Consider the following 16,717-nt stretch of genomic DNA (forward strand, 5'->3'; position numbering starts at 1 on the left):
TTTTGTCCAAGTTTCACAAACGGACACACTCGAATCATCCCCTGGAGTACCTGTGTGTGATTATGTCAAAAAATGTTCTATGATGTCCCAAACTACACTTAAATGTTTCCCAGTCCAGATGTTGAACCAGCATTTTATCTATCTATCTATCTATCTATCTATCTATCTATCTCATTTTTTTTATTGAGTCTACATTGCACTGAATAAATTTATGAAACTTTATTAAAAATTTATATCCTAGAAACTGAGTGTGACAATTCAGTTTATCATGAACAATACAAAAAAATTAATAACTAATTAAAATCTAATCCAACACCAGATAAATTTACACCATATACAAATTCATGCTATTTACGCCCACATATACGAACAACCATATGCGCTCATTACATGAACTATTAACTACACGAACGATCAAATCCGCCAGATTTACATACAATACCTACACGAACGATTACGAACAAATCCGCCAGATTTACATATAATACCCATACGAACGACTACAAACAAATCCGCCAGATTTACATACAATACCTACACGAACGTTCACGAACAAATCCGCCAGATTTACATATAATACCTATACGAACGATTATGTCCGACAGTCACGAGAAACGCGGAGTTTACTCACTTTTTTTCAGGGCCTTTTTGATGCGGTGATATTGGTCCGGCTCCCTGGACTTGATGTCGGACCATCGTTTCCGGAGCTGGTCCTTGCCTCTTTGTACCCCAAATTTGTTCTGCAGCGTTGTCACGACCTTATCCAAGATGGCGCTTTTCCGGACATTAGGTTTGGGGTACGGGCCATGTTCCCCATCATAGTCCTCCCTTCTTAATATAGCCACCATCTCCACCATCTCTTCAAAGGCCATATTGGTGGCCTTATATCTCCTCCTTGCTCCGGAAGCATGGGGTCCATGGCTTTCCTCCGCGCTGCTCACGCTGCTAATTGAATTTGCGTCCGCCATTTTCTCCTATCATTCACCCACAGCGGAACGAGGGTAAAAGGGGCGGGGAAATACGGTCACAAGAAACGTCAGGGGCGGGCGACGCAGGCGGAGCCTGAGCGCATGCGCTGTATATAAAGCGTTACCGCGAGGCCGTACGCTTGTCCGAACGGAAGCAGCGAGTGCTACACGCGACGGTAAGATAGTTATCGTTTTATTTTCGTTTAATTTTAAGCCTGCGTTAGGAATGTGTATATTGAAATTTAATCTTATTGATGTTTAATTGATTTTTATGTGGGTTGGTGGTTGAGTGGGGTTGGTGTTTTGTGTGGTAGTGTGGGGGTGGGGGTGGGTGTATAGGGGGGGGGGGTAGTGTGTGTGTGTGTGTGTGTGTGTGGGGGGGGGTAGTGTTTGTGTGTGTGGGAGGGGTAGTGTGTGTGTGTGTGTGTGTGTGTGTATGTGTATGGGGCAGTAGTGTATGTGTGTGTGTGGGGGGGTAGTGTTTGTGTGTGTGTGGGAGGGGTAGTGTGTGTGTGTGTGTGTGTGTATGTGTATGGGACAGTAGTGTGTGTAGTGTGTGTGTGTGTGGGGGGGTAGTGTTTGTGTGTGTGTGGGAGGGGTAGTGTGTGTGTGTGTGTGTGTGTGGGGGGGGGGGGGGGTAGTGTTTGTGTGTGTGGGAGGGGTAGTGTGTGTGTGGGGGGGTAGCGTGTGTGGTAGTGTGTGTCTCGCCTACATTGTCACAATATAAATAGTGTGCATTTGGTCTGACTTTTTTTTTTTTTTTTTTTTTTGTTTTTTGTTTTTCAGAAAATGCAAAGGTATACCCCAGACCCCTTTAAGGAGGAGGCCTTCCTCTCCACATTTCTGGATTTAATTGAGTCGCACAGTAATCTTTGGGATTCAAAACACCCCCAATATTCAAGCCGCGCTGCCCGGAAGAAGACACTGGAGACAGTTTTGACGTTTGTGAAAACCCGACTCCCCCAGGCAGACACTGACTTTGTGAACGCCAAAATTAAGAACTTGCGTAGCGTGTATAGGCGGGAGCGCAGAAAGATCCTAGAGTCCCAAACATCAGGAGCAGCAGCAGGTCAGGTCTATGTACCTAAGCTGTGGTATTATGACAGGCTGCGTTTTCTGGATGACACGTCAGAAGCCAGGCCGTCACTTTCGACTCTTCCGTCTACCCGTCCCTCCACCCTTCCCTCCGCCTCAGGTGAGCCATCCCTGGAAGATCCAGACCCTTCCTTGCTGGATGAAGTTGATGCGCCCAGCTGGAGCCAGGTATATTTTAGTTTCTAAAGTTTGGATTGCTAAAATATTAATGATGTAAAGTTCAATGTTTGAATTGCTTCCAAATCTAGGATTTCATCACAAATTAAATTAGATATAAGGATACAGTAGTTTCAACAAATGTGGCTCAAATCTTGGTGAACTGATGGAAAAATGATGGTGTCAAAATGATAGCCTTTTGTATTTCAAGACAAATGTATTTGCAAGTGAGAACTGTAAAATTGTTAGTGATTGATGATTTCAAAATATAGACATATTTTATTTATTGATTTCTTTGTTTTTTACACAGGATGAGCTCACCCAGGAGGAGGCCGGGACCAGTGGTATGGAGGAGGAGGCCGGGACCAGCCACACACAGGAGCTAGCTGGGCCCAGCAGGAGTCGGACGGAAAGCCAGGTCCCTCCCCTCCGCCTAGCCAGCAAAAGGCCCAGGAGGATGACCTGTACAGAGGAGGAGTCCTTGGCGCTTATACGCCAAGCCACACAAGTTCTGTCCAAACCCCGCAATCCGGAGGAGGCCTATGCCACTTATCTGGCTAGTAAGCTACTCGAAATGGAAAAACCACAGCGCAACTTGTGTGAAGCAATATTTTTTGATGCCATCCAACGGGGTCTGAAGGGTGAGCTCACACCCACCACCAAGCTTTATAACGCAGACCCTACTGCTCCTCCTCCTCCTCCTCCTCCTCCTCCTCCTACCACAAGTCCACCACCAGAGGCACAGCCTCCAGCGACGCGTGGAGGGAAGGCTAGACGGAAGAGTCGCAAGTGACTGCCTGGCTTCAGTCTGCTCTGAAAGAAGACGCAGGCTGTTGTAGTACCACAGTCTGGGGACATAGATCTCATCTGCTGCTGTTCCTGGTCTTTGGGATTCTAGGACCTGTTTACATGCTACACAGGTTCGGAATTTTGGTGGCCACTCACTTGATGTGTGCCTGGTGGACAAAAGGCTTCACAAACGTCAAAATTGTCTCCAGTGTTGCCTCCCTCTTGATTTAGTTTTGTTCTGAGGAAAAATAAAAATGTATTATTTCCAAAAAATATTGTATGTTTTTTTTTTTTTTTTTTTTTTTTTTTTAATTTTGGCTTAAAAAACAAAGTTTATTTGTGAGTAGGCAGATACATGTCAAAAGACTCTGGGGGTTATTTACAAAACACACGTTCATGTAAATATGCTAACTTCAAGTGCAATTTTTAAAGCACTGCAAGTGCACTTGGAAGTGCAGTCGCTGTAAATTTGAGGCTTAACATTTGAAATGAGGGGAAGCTCTGCTGATTTTGAACATGCAATCATGTGTAAGCTAAAATGCTGGTTTGGGTATCTATCTATCTATCTATCTATCTATCTATCTATCTATCTATCTATCTATCTATCTATCTATCTATCTATTTATCTATCTATCTCTACTTGCATAGTCCTGCTTGGCCAAAAAAAATGCAAGTCCATCTTGTTTCACAAAACAAAAAAAAAAAATTACAATAGTAGTTCCAAAAATATATAGTAATAGATAAATTCTATATTTTTTTTAAATATATATATATCTATATCTATATATATATATATATATATATATATAGATATAGATATATATATATATATATATATATATATATAGATAGATATATATATATATATATATATATATATATATATATATATATATATATATATATATATATATATTTTTTTTTTTTTTTAAACATTTTTGTTTTTTGTTTTTTTTTTAAGATATATCTATCTATCTATCTATCTATCTATATATATATATATATATAATTTTTTTTTTTTTTTTAATAATTTTGAATATATTTTTTCTATAATTGGAAGATTAATCATAGGATGAGGATGAATAAAAACATTTGGTATAACTCTGTGTGAATATAAGCAGCAAAGCTACTTCACTTTTCTTGCATTACGAAGAAGAAAAGAACGGGCTATATTAAAAAAACACAAAATTATCAGCATGACGAATATGCTAGCTTCAATACGAACACTGGTTTTAGAAGACCGAGCGCTTCCGCCCTGTCCGCCCTGTAAATCCTTTCTGGGCATGCGCGAAACTTAGTCTGTCGAACGAGCCTACACACGAGCGGACTGTCCGCTGAAACCAAGTTTCAGCGGACTGTCTTACGGGAATTCCGAAAAACTTTGTTCGTCAGACTGTCCGCTGAAACTGTCCGCTGAAGCCCACACACGAGCAGACTGTCCGCTGAAACACTGTTCAGCGGACAAAGTTGGGCGAACAGTCCGCCCGTGTGTACGCGGCCTAACTGTTTTTTGGAACCATGGGTTTAGTTCCGCTTTATGATTTGCTGCTGTTCAGGGGCTCTAGACAAAGGCCATTCAAGCTTCAAAAGTCTTTTCATTGGATATTCCAATCATGTGTATGCCTCATCTGACTTTCTGACGGACCTAGAAATAGAACATGTTTTAAATATTTCTGACGGAACCAATTCCCATCGGGAAAACTGTTCGTCTGTATGCTGTTCCGACGGACCAAAAAAAAAACACATGCTCTGAAGCAAGTACAAGACGGCAGCTATTATTTACTGGCTATTGAACTTCCTTTTTCTAGTCCTGTCATACGTGTTGTACGTCACCACGTTCTAATCTAGACAGTCAAACTTTGATGTGATCGTGTGTAGGCAAGACAGTTTTAGCAGCGGAACTCCATCGGAAAAACCTTTAGAGTTTATTCCGATGGGAAAACCGGTCGTGTGTACGCGTTTTGTCCACCGCAATATCGTAGTTCTGCTATGAGTCCCTGAAAGCTGGTCTGGGCAGGAGGGGGGGTTTAAGTACCCAGTAAGCAAGTGGTTAAAGATCTATATATAATCTAGGATCAATTTAAAGAAATGTACAATTGACGGTCTATTGCATTCATAACACACTATGCACACAGCATACCAAGGTAGCGTGGCCGAGCGGTCTAAGGCGCTGGATTAAGGCTCCAGTCTCTTCGGGGGCGTGGGTTCGAATCCCACCGCTGCCACAATTGTTTTTTTCCTCTTGCTTTATTTTTCTTACCTTACCACTAGCCAACAGCGCCCTCTGCTGATTGGTGGCCTTAGTGAGCGCTAAGCATTGTGGGTAACAGCAACCGCTCCCACGTGTCTGCATTACAAGCAGTATGGCTGCTTCCTGAGAGCCGGAGAGGCCGCCGGTGACAGGAGCGGAGACTGACCGGGAGGACGGTGTGTCAGGTAGGTGCGGAGCGGTGAGGTGACCGGGGCGATGATATGCAGGCGGAGCTGAGACGGTACGGTGGGTAGGTGACCACCTACCTGTAGCAGGCCTGACAGGCAGCTTCCATCAGACGTGCCAGGAGTGTTCCCCCCCACCCGGTCTGTCATTGTGGAGTAGACGGGCACAGGGCGCTCTGAGAACAGCTGGCATGCTGGGACTTGTAGTCCCGGAGATAGGGGGAGGGGATGGACATACACAGGCCGCACATAATGGACACCACGCACCCTACACTCAACTTTCCACCTGCCAGCAACCATGTCCTATGAGAAGTCACTACATAGTTGGCGGATCTGCAGGAGATTGTACAATCAGATTGTGATGTGTGTGCTGAGCTTAAAGTGTAAGTTTACAGAAAATCTGTAAGCAGACCTTACACTGGACCCCCGGTCCCACTGCACCAGATTGCTGCGATTTCCCCCGGTGTCACACATAAAAAAAAAGCGTCACCACTCTGGCGATTTTCTCCTCTCCTCGCAGTGCTTACCATACGGGCTGGATGGATTCTCATTGGTCACATGGATAGCGCCGACCTATTAGAATCCCTGTAGTCCTTACTGGCAAGGCAAAACAATACGGACATGAGATTAAAGCGGAGTTCCACCCAAAAGTGGAACTTCCGCTGTAAGGAATCCCAACCCACCCCCCCCCATGCCACATTTGGCATGTCAGGGGGGGAGCCGGTGTTCTGGCTAATAGAGTCCGGCCATCCATATGTGTCCGCTCCGTACTGCGCATGCGCAGTACGGAGCAGACGAAGCTTCGGAAAATCTCCGAAGCTGAACGGCGCCTGCGCCGTGAGTGGAGGAGGTAGCCCCACTATCCAAGCGGACATAGGGTTTAGAATTTTAGAGGGCCCCTCGCAGTCGAGCTTCGCTCGCCACGCTTCGGGCTCGGCCTCGCTGCGCTCGGCTCTTTTTTTATTCTAACTCTATGTCCACTTGGATAGTGGGGATAGAACCTGGACTCACGGCGCAGGCGCCGTTCGTCCTCGGCAATTTTCGGAATCTGTGCTCCTGTGTACTGCGCATGCGCAGTACGCAGAGGACAGCATCTGATGGAGGACCCTATTTGACAAGACACCGGTACCTAGTTTTCCCAGGTACCCGGCTCCCACTTCTGTTCACAGAAGTTCTCCTCTTCCCCCCTCCCTGAAATCTTCTGGGACAAGTCACAGGTCCCAGGAGATTGCCCGGTCATTCAGGACGCGCAGCGCCACTTGCACATACCAGGCAGTGAAGCTGCAAGCTTGCCCACACTAGTGATGCCGGCGCCAAGGAGAGTTGGGGGAAAGAAAATCGAGGCTTTGATCGACAGCATTGCGAGATCATGGGACAGGTGAGTAATAAAAGTCAGCAGCTACACTTTTTTTTATTTTTTTTTTAGCTGCTGACTTTTTATATGCACCAACGTTGGAACTCCGCTTTAAGCTGCAGGGGTTTTAAATCCCTGGATTAGTGAAACGGCTTGTCGGTGTCTTACAGTAGGGGATCATGGTACGGGGGGGGGGGGGGGGGGGGATTGCGACAGCATGGTACATATTATGCAAAAAGATCGGGCTAACTTTAGAGCCGTTAGTAAAATTGTAGGTTTTTTCCCCCCCCCAACAAATTGCTGCACAAATACTGTGCGAGATAAAAAGTTGCAACAACAACTATTTTATTCCCTAGGGTCTCTGCTAAAATATATATATATATATATATATATATATATATATATATATATATATATATATATATATATATATATATATATATATAAAATGTTTGGGGGTTCTGAGTAATTTTCTAGCAAAAAAATTGATGATTTTTACATGTAGGCGAGAAGTGTCGGAATTGGCCTGGGTGGCAAGGGGTTAAACAAGAGCTTTAGTCAGTTCTGCAAAAATCAGCCGCTACAAATACTGTAACTGCTGACTTTTAATAAAAGGACACTTACCTGTTCAGGGATCCAGCAATGTCCTCACTCGGGCCAGTTCTTCACCGGTCTTCAGGTCCCTGGCGTGGCCATGTTAACTGTGAGCAGCTGGCTGGAACTGCTTGTTGCTTCAAAGCCAGCTTCCCTCTGCGCCACGCTATCTAAATGGTCCCACAGACTCCTGGGATGTGCGATGTGTCCCAGGAGGTTGGGGGTGGTCTTCCACTCTTATTGTCTCAGCAATCGTAGGGGAAGTGTAAGCAGGCACCTTTCAAAACCAGGTATCGGTCTCAACACCCATTAAAAAAAAAAACGACAAATATGGCGGAGGAGGAAAAAAAAAAGTGAAACCTCCAGCTTTAATTTTTCATTACAGTTCTACTGTAAGGGCAGTTCATACTAGACCGCAGGGCAGGAAAGGCATGTTCCGTGCATACGTCCCACATCGTACATGAATGCAGCTGCCATTAAATGTTATGGCTCCCCAAATGCACTTCCGAAATGCAGAATGTTTGTGGCCATCAAACCGCAGTGGTTAGTAGTAGTAGTTACTAGTAGTGCTTGCAACACAGTACTTATCAGGAAATAAGTATCAATCATATAATAACACAGAACCAAAATGTAAGGAACACTAATGCTTTGGGCTTTTTAATTTCTCACATTTATTGGATGAAATAACCTGTAGTACCTGTTTTGGGAAACAAAAAATCCAAACAATAATAATAACACATGAGAATATATATATTTATATTTTAGAGGTCGACCGATATGGGTTTTTCTCTGGCCGATGCCGATATTTAGAAATCATGGCGGCCGATATACGATGCCGATTTTTTTGGGCCGATATGTTAGGCCGATTTTATTTTATTTATTTATTTTTAATCCCCCTTGATCTAACACACCTTTCCCACTGGGGCGTTTTTTAAGGCGCTTTTGGGCTAAAAATAGCGCCTGTAAAGTGCCTGCAAAATGGCTCCCCTGCAGTCTGTGTGAAAGACAGAGTGCTTTCACACTGAGGCGATGCGCTGGCAGGATCTTAAAAAAAAAAGTCCTGCAAGCAGCACGTTTGGAGTGGTGTATACCGCTCCTCCACCACTCCTGCCCATTGATATGAATGGGCACCACTGCCGAAGCGCATGCAATGCGATTTGGCAGCAGTGCTTCATGGGCGCATTTAACCTCTTCCTTGGCCGCTAGCTGGGTTATATGTGCCCCACTAGCAGCCAAATAGCTTCGCTAAAATTATGGTAAAGAGCCGCTAAAACTTGCGTTTTACCATCAACGCCTGTCCGCTCCAGTGTGAAAGCAACTTCATAAGTGATACAGAAAATTTCTTACATTTAAACACTTATTAAACAAAACAAACCTCCAATCAGTTTACTTGTATGTATGATCTAGATAAAAAAAAAAAAAAAAACTATATATTAAATAAAAACAGGTAGTCAAAACTTTTGGAAAAAAAAAAAAAATGGGCTAACTTTACTGTTTTTATTTTATTTTTATTTTTTAAATGGTGTATTTTTTTCCCAAAAAAATGCATTTGAAAAACCTCTGTGCAAATGCCGTGTGACATAAAATATTGCAACAACCGCTATTTTATTCCCTAGGATCTCTGCTAAAAAAAATATATATAATTTTTGGGGGGTCTAAGTGATTTTCTGGCAGAAAATACAGGATTTTTACTTGTAAGCAACAAGTGTCAGAAAAGATTTAGTCTTTAAATGGTTAAACTGGGAACTTCTACACACTGAGATGACTTCATTCATTCAAGTGTAAACATTGTATCATTTAGTTCTTTTCTTGGCAGTCTGCCCAGAGAGGAGGAAAGTGTTGCTATGACGACTCAGGCAACTTACACTGACTTCTTACAGAAGTCATTTCAAAGTCCCGCTGTAGAATCGGCTTTTTATCAGCACAATCGGCCGATGCCGATTATTTAAAAAACGGCAAATATCGGCCGACATATCGGTCGACCTCTAATATATATATATATACCAGCCCCTCCTCAGACCTATCAGTCATTAATCTCTCTTTTAAGGCTACATTCAGACGGCTGAACAGCAGTGTCCACAGGCCGCAGCCAGCAAGAATTAGGTTTTTGGCAGTGGTTGTAAGCACTTCCTGTACACACTGTGTGTACATCTATGGCTGTTGGTGGCTGTCAGATTTGTTTACATGTTACCTGTGTATAGAGCTTCTGACAAACCCTTTGTGCAGCAAATTTGCATCCAGGATTGGTGTTTCTGCAGAGTTTTGGCTGCACAAATTTATCTGCCCCCTGTCATCTGTAAAAGTGTAACATTAGATGCACCGATTTGTTTGACTCTTAAAAAATAAAATAAAGTGGAATATTGTATGTTCAAGTCAACTAGAATGTCAAATAATTGTGCCAACGTAGGTCTCTCAGATGACATTGTGACTCGGCTTGTGAACCTTTTTCCCTAAGTTGTCACCTTTTTTTCATTTTATTTGGCATTGCGTGAGTTAACAGGATGAGCTTAGCAGTTGTAGGAACCCTTGTTGCTGGGGGAGTAGGTGTGTCTGCCATTCATGTAGCAGGTGATTGACAAGCACCGATCCTTTCCATACAGGTTCTTATTACTGTAAGTCAAGACATTTGTCAACTAATTGAATATTTTTGCTTTGTTCTGTAGGAGATAAAACACTTTTCTACCTGGCACCCTGAAGAACACAGGCTGTTGGTGTGTCCCCCATTAGTATGGAAAATGAAGATGACGATCCAATTATACAAGAGGTAGTAGTCTTTTATTCATAGGGACTCTTAAGTTACTGATAGTTTTCCATTCATTACTGCTTGTAAGTTTAACATGGTTTAATTTTCCATTAGGAAAATCTTTTATAATAGGATCTCTGCTACACGTAATATTTTAATGACAAGGATACATGGAAATCAGCTAATGTGACTGTATAAGGCTGCTTGCATATTTCATACATTACGTTTAAAGTGTAACCCTAGCTAGACATGTGGTTTTGGATAGAATGAGCAAGAATTAGACATTTTCAACCTAGGGAGGGGATGCCATTGCTTTTTTTTTTTTTTTTTTTTTTTTACATACATCCTAAAGAGCCACTGCGATAGTCTATAATTAACAATTCACTAGGCTGTTAGTTACAAAGCCTGGCCTGCCTTCCAGCACCTGTGGCCCACCCACCTCTCTGACGTTTACACACAAGCTCTCTTCCTTTGTCCCAGTGATGGTAGCAAAGTTCAGTTACTAAAGAAGCATATATGCTTAACTGTCTATCCTCCACCTCCTCTCAAATTGCCAGCTGCAGCAGGTATGTCTGTAAAACCCTATGGGTTTTTGATAATGTGTGAATTGGGGATGATGTGAGGTCTAGAGGTCGACCGATATATCGGCCGATATTTGGCGGTTTTTAATTAATCGGCATCGGCCAATTGTGCTGTTAAAAAAGGCCGATGATATATTCAGCACAACTTGCAAATGACTTCAGTAATAGAAGTCAATGCAAGTTGCCTGAAGACTTGTTTCCTCTCTGGGCAGTCTGCCAAGAAAAGATCAGAGATACAATGTTTCCACTTTTGAATGAATTCAACTCAGTGTGTAGAAGTTCTCAGTTTAACCATTTAAAGACTAAATCTTTTTTGACACTTGATGCTTACAAATAAAAATGCTGTATTTTTTGCAGGAGCAATCAGTGGCAGAGATCTCCTTGGCACACTTAATAAAACTGGATTTATAGCAAAAAAAGAAGCTAAATTAAAGTCAGAGATTAGAGTCCTGTATAGTGAGCAGCACTATCCTAGTCCCTCTAATGGCTGGGACACATTAAATTCAGAGGGGGCAATAGACTTGTAGTAGTCTCAGATGACATGTTAGACTATTTTGTTAAAGAGATTGGAGCAGCAATCAGTTATGCAAATAATTTTCACAAAATGTAGAAACCTGGGCATAGCTCATTCATTTCCTGTATAGTGGCTGCCGATTGTTTTTTTTTTTTTTTTTCTAGCATTCGTAGGAAACACTATGCTTATTGGTCAGGATCTTTATTGGATCCTGTGATTTGCATTCTAAAACCTGGTGCTGTCAGCTTTTTACATCATTTTGACATCAGCCAGTCTTGTGTATTTTATGAAATCAGGACCGTTCCAGAAATACAAAAAATGATTTGATCATCCAACCCACAGTGTTATTCCAATACCATTATTACATAAAGGAATATTAGCAACAATTTGGCACTCTCTACACTGCTTCTGTGTTCCATAACTCATAGTAGCCAAGACTCTTCGGTAAATGAAAGATTGATTACAGTGCTCAGTAGTTTGCTTCTTTAAAGTGGTTGATTGTAAACCCTTACATATACCCAATAAAGTGCCTTGGTGATACACAGAGATAAACAGGCACAACTTATGTAGGAGGATTTGTGTTATCTGCAGCAATCTCTTCCATAATATATATAGCTTGTCTGAGCTTTTAGAAAGCGGGGTTGGGGATCTGAGGTTACACTCTGCAGAGCTCAGTGAAGAGAGCTCTGGTTGGAAGGAAGGGACACACAACACACAGCAGAGCTGAGGCTGTCAATCACAGGCTGTGTGCTGGAGCTTCCTTCACCATTCATTTTTTTTTTTCTCTTGGTGTTAGGAAAACTTTTCAGAAGTGACTGATTATGATAGCAGAAGAACAAGACAGCAGACCAAGATTATACTTGGTTCATATTTCATGTCTGAGGTTTACACCCACTTAAAGTACATGCACTTTCATCTCTTCCAACTGACAGAGCATTTATGACAGATCATAAGCTCTTGGTACATGAATGTAAAATTACATGGATTGAGGGTGCTCATGCCACTTTGATTTTCTGTTTCAATATGTTTATTGAAAATTTGAATAAACAGGAATAAACAAGAGACTACAATCTGCTCCTTGAGCGCCCTCACAGGGGCTACAAAGCATGAAGCCACTTTGATTTTCATTTTATGCTTTTTGTTGTGGCATTGCTGAAGCAGTCTTCCCAACACAATACCTTTCTTCTAACCGATGCACTTCTTTTTTTCAGATTGATCTTTTCCTGGCCAAGAGCTTGGCAGATAAGCTGTACTTATTCCAGGTATTGTCCTTTAAATTGTAGACACACACATTCAGATTAAAGTTTTTTTTTTTTTTTTTTTATGATGTCAGTCATATATTTATTTTTTCTGTCTCTGGAAAGCTGGTTTGGGATCCTAAGGGCAAAGTCACACTATATGCGTTGACAGATGTTTTACCGCAGGGACACACAGGAAACCATTGTTTCCTGTGTGTTCCATTCACACTGCAGCACTGCCTAGCTGCTGCATTTTGTTGGAGCGAACCGGGCCGAATCACGCTGTACTGCCCGACTTTGCAGTGAATTAAATATATTTTGTATGCTTCAAATAAGAGGAGCAATATGATGCACTGGATTGCCCACCACACTGCCCCCTAGTGTAGACGGCAAAGCAGGGGGCCAATGCAATGAATCTGTGTTGCAGTGTGAATTGGGCCTAAATGTTCCACATTTTGATATCTGAAAATTGCAGTGAACTCGTTTATGAGAGATACTGTTCATGAAATACAGTTTCTAATCAATTTCTCCATCCACCATGAATGTAGGAATCTCCACTGCCTGCAATTGTACTCAGGCAACCACAGCACCTGTTGCTGCCTGAATACCCAAACAGTGACTGCATCTGATTTCATGCAGTCTCTGCTAGGCCTGTGATTTTCCATCCGGCTCAGTCAGTGTTTAAATTGACTTTTGTTGAGCTGAGTGATGCTGACAGGGCCACCCATGGCTCAAATTTCAGCTAATTCAGCAGGAATCATTCAATATTCAAGCCATGCATGGGCAGCTTTTGGCTGCTGACAGATAAGCTCAAGGACTAACAAAACAATGAAAAATAATCAAACTTTTCAACAGCATTTTACTAGAAGGCTCTCATTTATCATGACAAATAAGTCTGAATTCTGAGTTCTAAAAAAACGCTGCTTGTTACTATGTTATGCTCAATTTTGGTATGCATTTTCAACACTGCACGCACTTTAAATTGCAAAATTTAAACTGCTTCTGTATCTATCTACAGAGGGGGGTCGGCAACACTTTCATCGCAGGCTACCTGTCGACCGCCGGTAGGTGACAGGTAGACTGGGAACAAGTCTGTGCCACCGACCCCCGCCTCCTCCTGCTAGCTGCCGGTCTTCACAAATGTCTTTCTCTGCCATGCCTTCGGTCCTTCTTCCTCCCTCCCCGCCTCCTCCAATGTTGTCATCAGTACGACGGAGAGCAAGAGGCAGTACAGGTCGCAGGGCGGGCCAAGGAGTTGGCCAAGTTGACTCTTCTAGTTCTCCCACAGGTGATTGGTTGCTTAGGACCTAGCAACTAATCACCAGCATGGTAAAACAGTTGTATACCCGCTGAAGTTTTTTTTTTTTCCTGACCTGCAAAGGAAAAGGCATAATGAGCTAGTATGCACCGCATACTAGCTCATTGTGAAATTCTTACCTTAGAACGAGGCCTGATCCACGCCAAGGGAGCTGACATCTTCCCTCTGCGTTTTTTCTTCCGGGTACTCACAGCGCCGGAGCCACAATATCGTCACTCCCACGCGTGCGCGCGGGAGACTTCTTTCCAGCAGGGTCCGGCGTCCGCTGGATTTTCAGCCGAGAATCCCCTGTGCACATGCGCCGCTGCAGTCACCTACAGGTAAGCCTTATTATAGGCTTTCCTGTAGGTAAAAGTCATAAAAATGACTATACAACCACTTTAATATGAATAGTCACTTGGCCAGCTCCTCCACCCTCCGAACTGTGCTGCTTCTCAGTCTCATGTGCACATGACCTGTGATGCTTATTTCTATTACAAGGGATGTTTATAGTCCTTGTAATAGGAATAAAAGCGATCAGTCAGATGCAATGGAAGGGAAGGGGACACTACTGTGTGTGGGGTGTAATGTAAAAGGGACAGTGGACACTGCTATGGGAGAAATGGGTGGGGGGGGCGGGGTGGGCACTAGTGTGTGTGTGTGTGTGTGTGTGTGTGTGTGTGTGTGTGTGTGTTGAATGGGGCAGTGGACACGGGCCACCCCCATAAGTGTCTTTTTTTTTTTTTCCCCCATGTAAACTATAACATGTTTAATATTCGATCACTGACATCACATGCATTCACTTTGTGTGCGTGCAGCTGTGGGGTAGGGATTGCAGTGGCTGCAGCTGATTGGGCAGGCAGGGATATGATCATGTGACTGCTTCTGATTTAGAGGTTATGGTGAACTGTAAATATGAATGTTATACTCAGCGTTGCTCCAATAAACAATAAAGCAATGTATAATAAAGTGCCTACATCAATATAATCAATAACATAGTATTAATTAACAATGTAAACTGCTCAGTGCAATTATAGTGCAAAACAAATAAAGTGCAATCATATTAAGTCCATCCATATAATCATATGGTGTGTTGAACTTGTGCAAATCATGCAGTTGGTGTAGATCTTGGTGGCGCTCCGTGCTCCCCTCCTGGGTTTCCACTCACCAACAGTAATCTTTAAATGCGCCTGATTGATGTAATCAATATGTAGGTGAAAATATCACCTTCCTTCGACCGATATATTAGAGACGTCAGGTATGTCCTATATCCAGATATAATTATCACCTTCTCAACTTTCCCGGTGATTCAATATCCATATTGAGTGTGTGGCAATGAAGAGAAAAGGATATATAGTATAAATACTGCTAGATTTTTTATTTTTTTTTCATAAAAATCCAAAATCATTACACTTACATCAAACTTTTAAAACTGCGCAAAAAAAAAGGTGCCTTGGCGTGCAAAAAAACGTCACTAGGTCTCCTCAGCTTGATGCAATTCGCCCCTCCCACTGGGCGTCTTCAGAAGCTGGTGGCGCCTATGACTGGTTGTCTTATATGTATTAATTCCCACCTACTACACCCGGTAACTCCTTCTACTCAATGAGTGTGCAGTAAAATTTCAATCACTTCCTGTTCCAGCGGAAACAAGAAGTGTTGTTACCGCCATCTTGGTACTTCCATAGACTTAGTCAGAAGGTTTGCATATTGTATACTGTGGCTTCCTGTTAGGTCTCACTACATCCCACTAAGTGTATGAGCAGTATGAGGTCACTTCCTGCTTCCACAGGAAGTGTTCATATCGCCATCTTGGTACTCATTTTTTGAGACATTACACCCACCGATGTAACTATATCTTATATGTGATCACTTCCTGTCTTCACAGGAAATGTGGATGCCACCATTCTAATACTCAATGCCGTCCTTAAATGTTGTGTATGTTATACTTAATTATAATGTTTACACAAGTTTCTTTCTCAGTATGCCTGTATTATGTCTATCGGTTATTTTGTATTGTCTACACATAATATCTAATCTGGTATGAATGCCAGTATCTAAAAAATATCCCTAACTGTGACTATGCAATCAATAAATACAATGTTGTGCTCTACATGTCAATCTCCTTGATGATCCCTTATCTCAAATGATTACAAAATATTCCCAATAACAACAATTATATTCTAATATAGATTAGCAAGCATATACAGATTGGTCAACAGTAAAAATATAAAAATGTATTAAAATATAAAATAGAATATTTCAAAGTACGGTATATTGAAATGAAAAATTACTTATAAAACAATTCTGACCTGGGTTTGGACAGACCACAACTGATCCTTGCTGGTCATGTGTGCAGCACCATGGCAACTGCAGATCTAAAGAAAGGCTAAGATAGCACCATCGTTGTGGGAGAGGAGGGTTTAATTACACTTTTAAAGGATAGCTTCACCTTTGGGACATGTTACCTGTTCTACCCGTGTTTAGGGTGAAACATGTAACATGTTTCAGCTCCTGCCTACTCTCCCTCTAATGCTCCATGGCAGTGGACAGGGGTTCTTTGCATCTGCTGTCACTTTTTGAACAGAACCTGGTTGTGCGGGGCTCTGCTCACACGGCCGCATAATTTATTCCGTTTTCTGTGAAAGAACAAACTACAAGCACTGTCTTCCACCGTGACAATCAAGAGTTGTATTTTTATTGGACTGAAGGGATGCTGATGAGCGCTCTCTTAGTCCGCCGACATTCTCCAATATTCAAACAGAAATACCATACAAAGGTACGAACTGAAAGCCAGAGGACAAATCTGCAGGAGCCCACATTGCACTCGTGATCTACTGATTGTGTGCAGAGCTTTCCAGGCCCTTGCTAGGTAGAACAAATAAATGCACTTTCTTTTTTTTCTGCAAAAATATGAGGATTTATTAATTTTTCCATAAAGGTGAGCTAATCCGT

The 16,717-nt window shown here is 42.4% G+C and overlaps 1 protein-coding gene and 1 non-coding gene across 3 annotated transcripts in view; both read left to right on the forward strand.

Moving 5' to 3' along the window:
* The first annotated feature begins 5,151 nt into the window (after positions 1-5,151).
* TRNAL-AAG (transfer RNA leucine (anticodon AAG)) lies at positions 5,152-5,233 on the forward strand. Its single transcript has one exon. It is a non-coding gene; the product is annotated as a tRNA-Leu (tRNA).
* Positions 5,234-5,326: 93 nt separating this feature from the next.
* Positions 5,327-16,717, forward strand: part of POLR3E (RNA polymerase III subunit E) — a 115,622-nt gene continuing 104,231 nt past the window's right edge. Inside the window, exons 1-3 of one of the 2 annotated variants that reach the window (XM_077449002.1) lie at positions 5,327-5,444; positions 10,056-10,156; positions 12,442-12,492. In XM_077449002.1, coding sequence (XP_077305128.1) covers positions 10,121-10,156; positions 12,442-12,492 — 87 coding nt within the window. In that variant the 5' untranslated portion in view covers positions 5,327-5,444; positions 10,056-10,120. The remainder of the gene's footprint in view (positions 5,445-10,055; positions 10,157-12,441; positions 12,493-16,717) is intronic. The other variant, XM_077449003.1, reaches the window with a different exon arrangement.

This window comes from Lithobates pipiens, unplaced genomic scaffold (assembly GCF_037356315.1).
Source record: "Lithobates pipiens isolate NorthernLeopardFrog02 unplaced genomic scaffold, aLitPip1_a1.2 Scaffold_22, whole genome shotgun sequence".
NCBI lineage: Eukaryota > Metazoa > Chordata > Amphibia > Anura > Ranidae > Lithobates > Lithobates pipiens.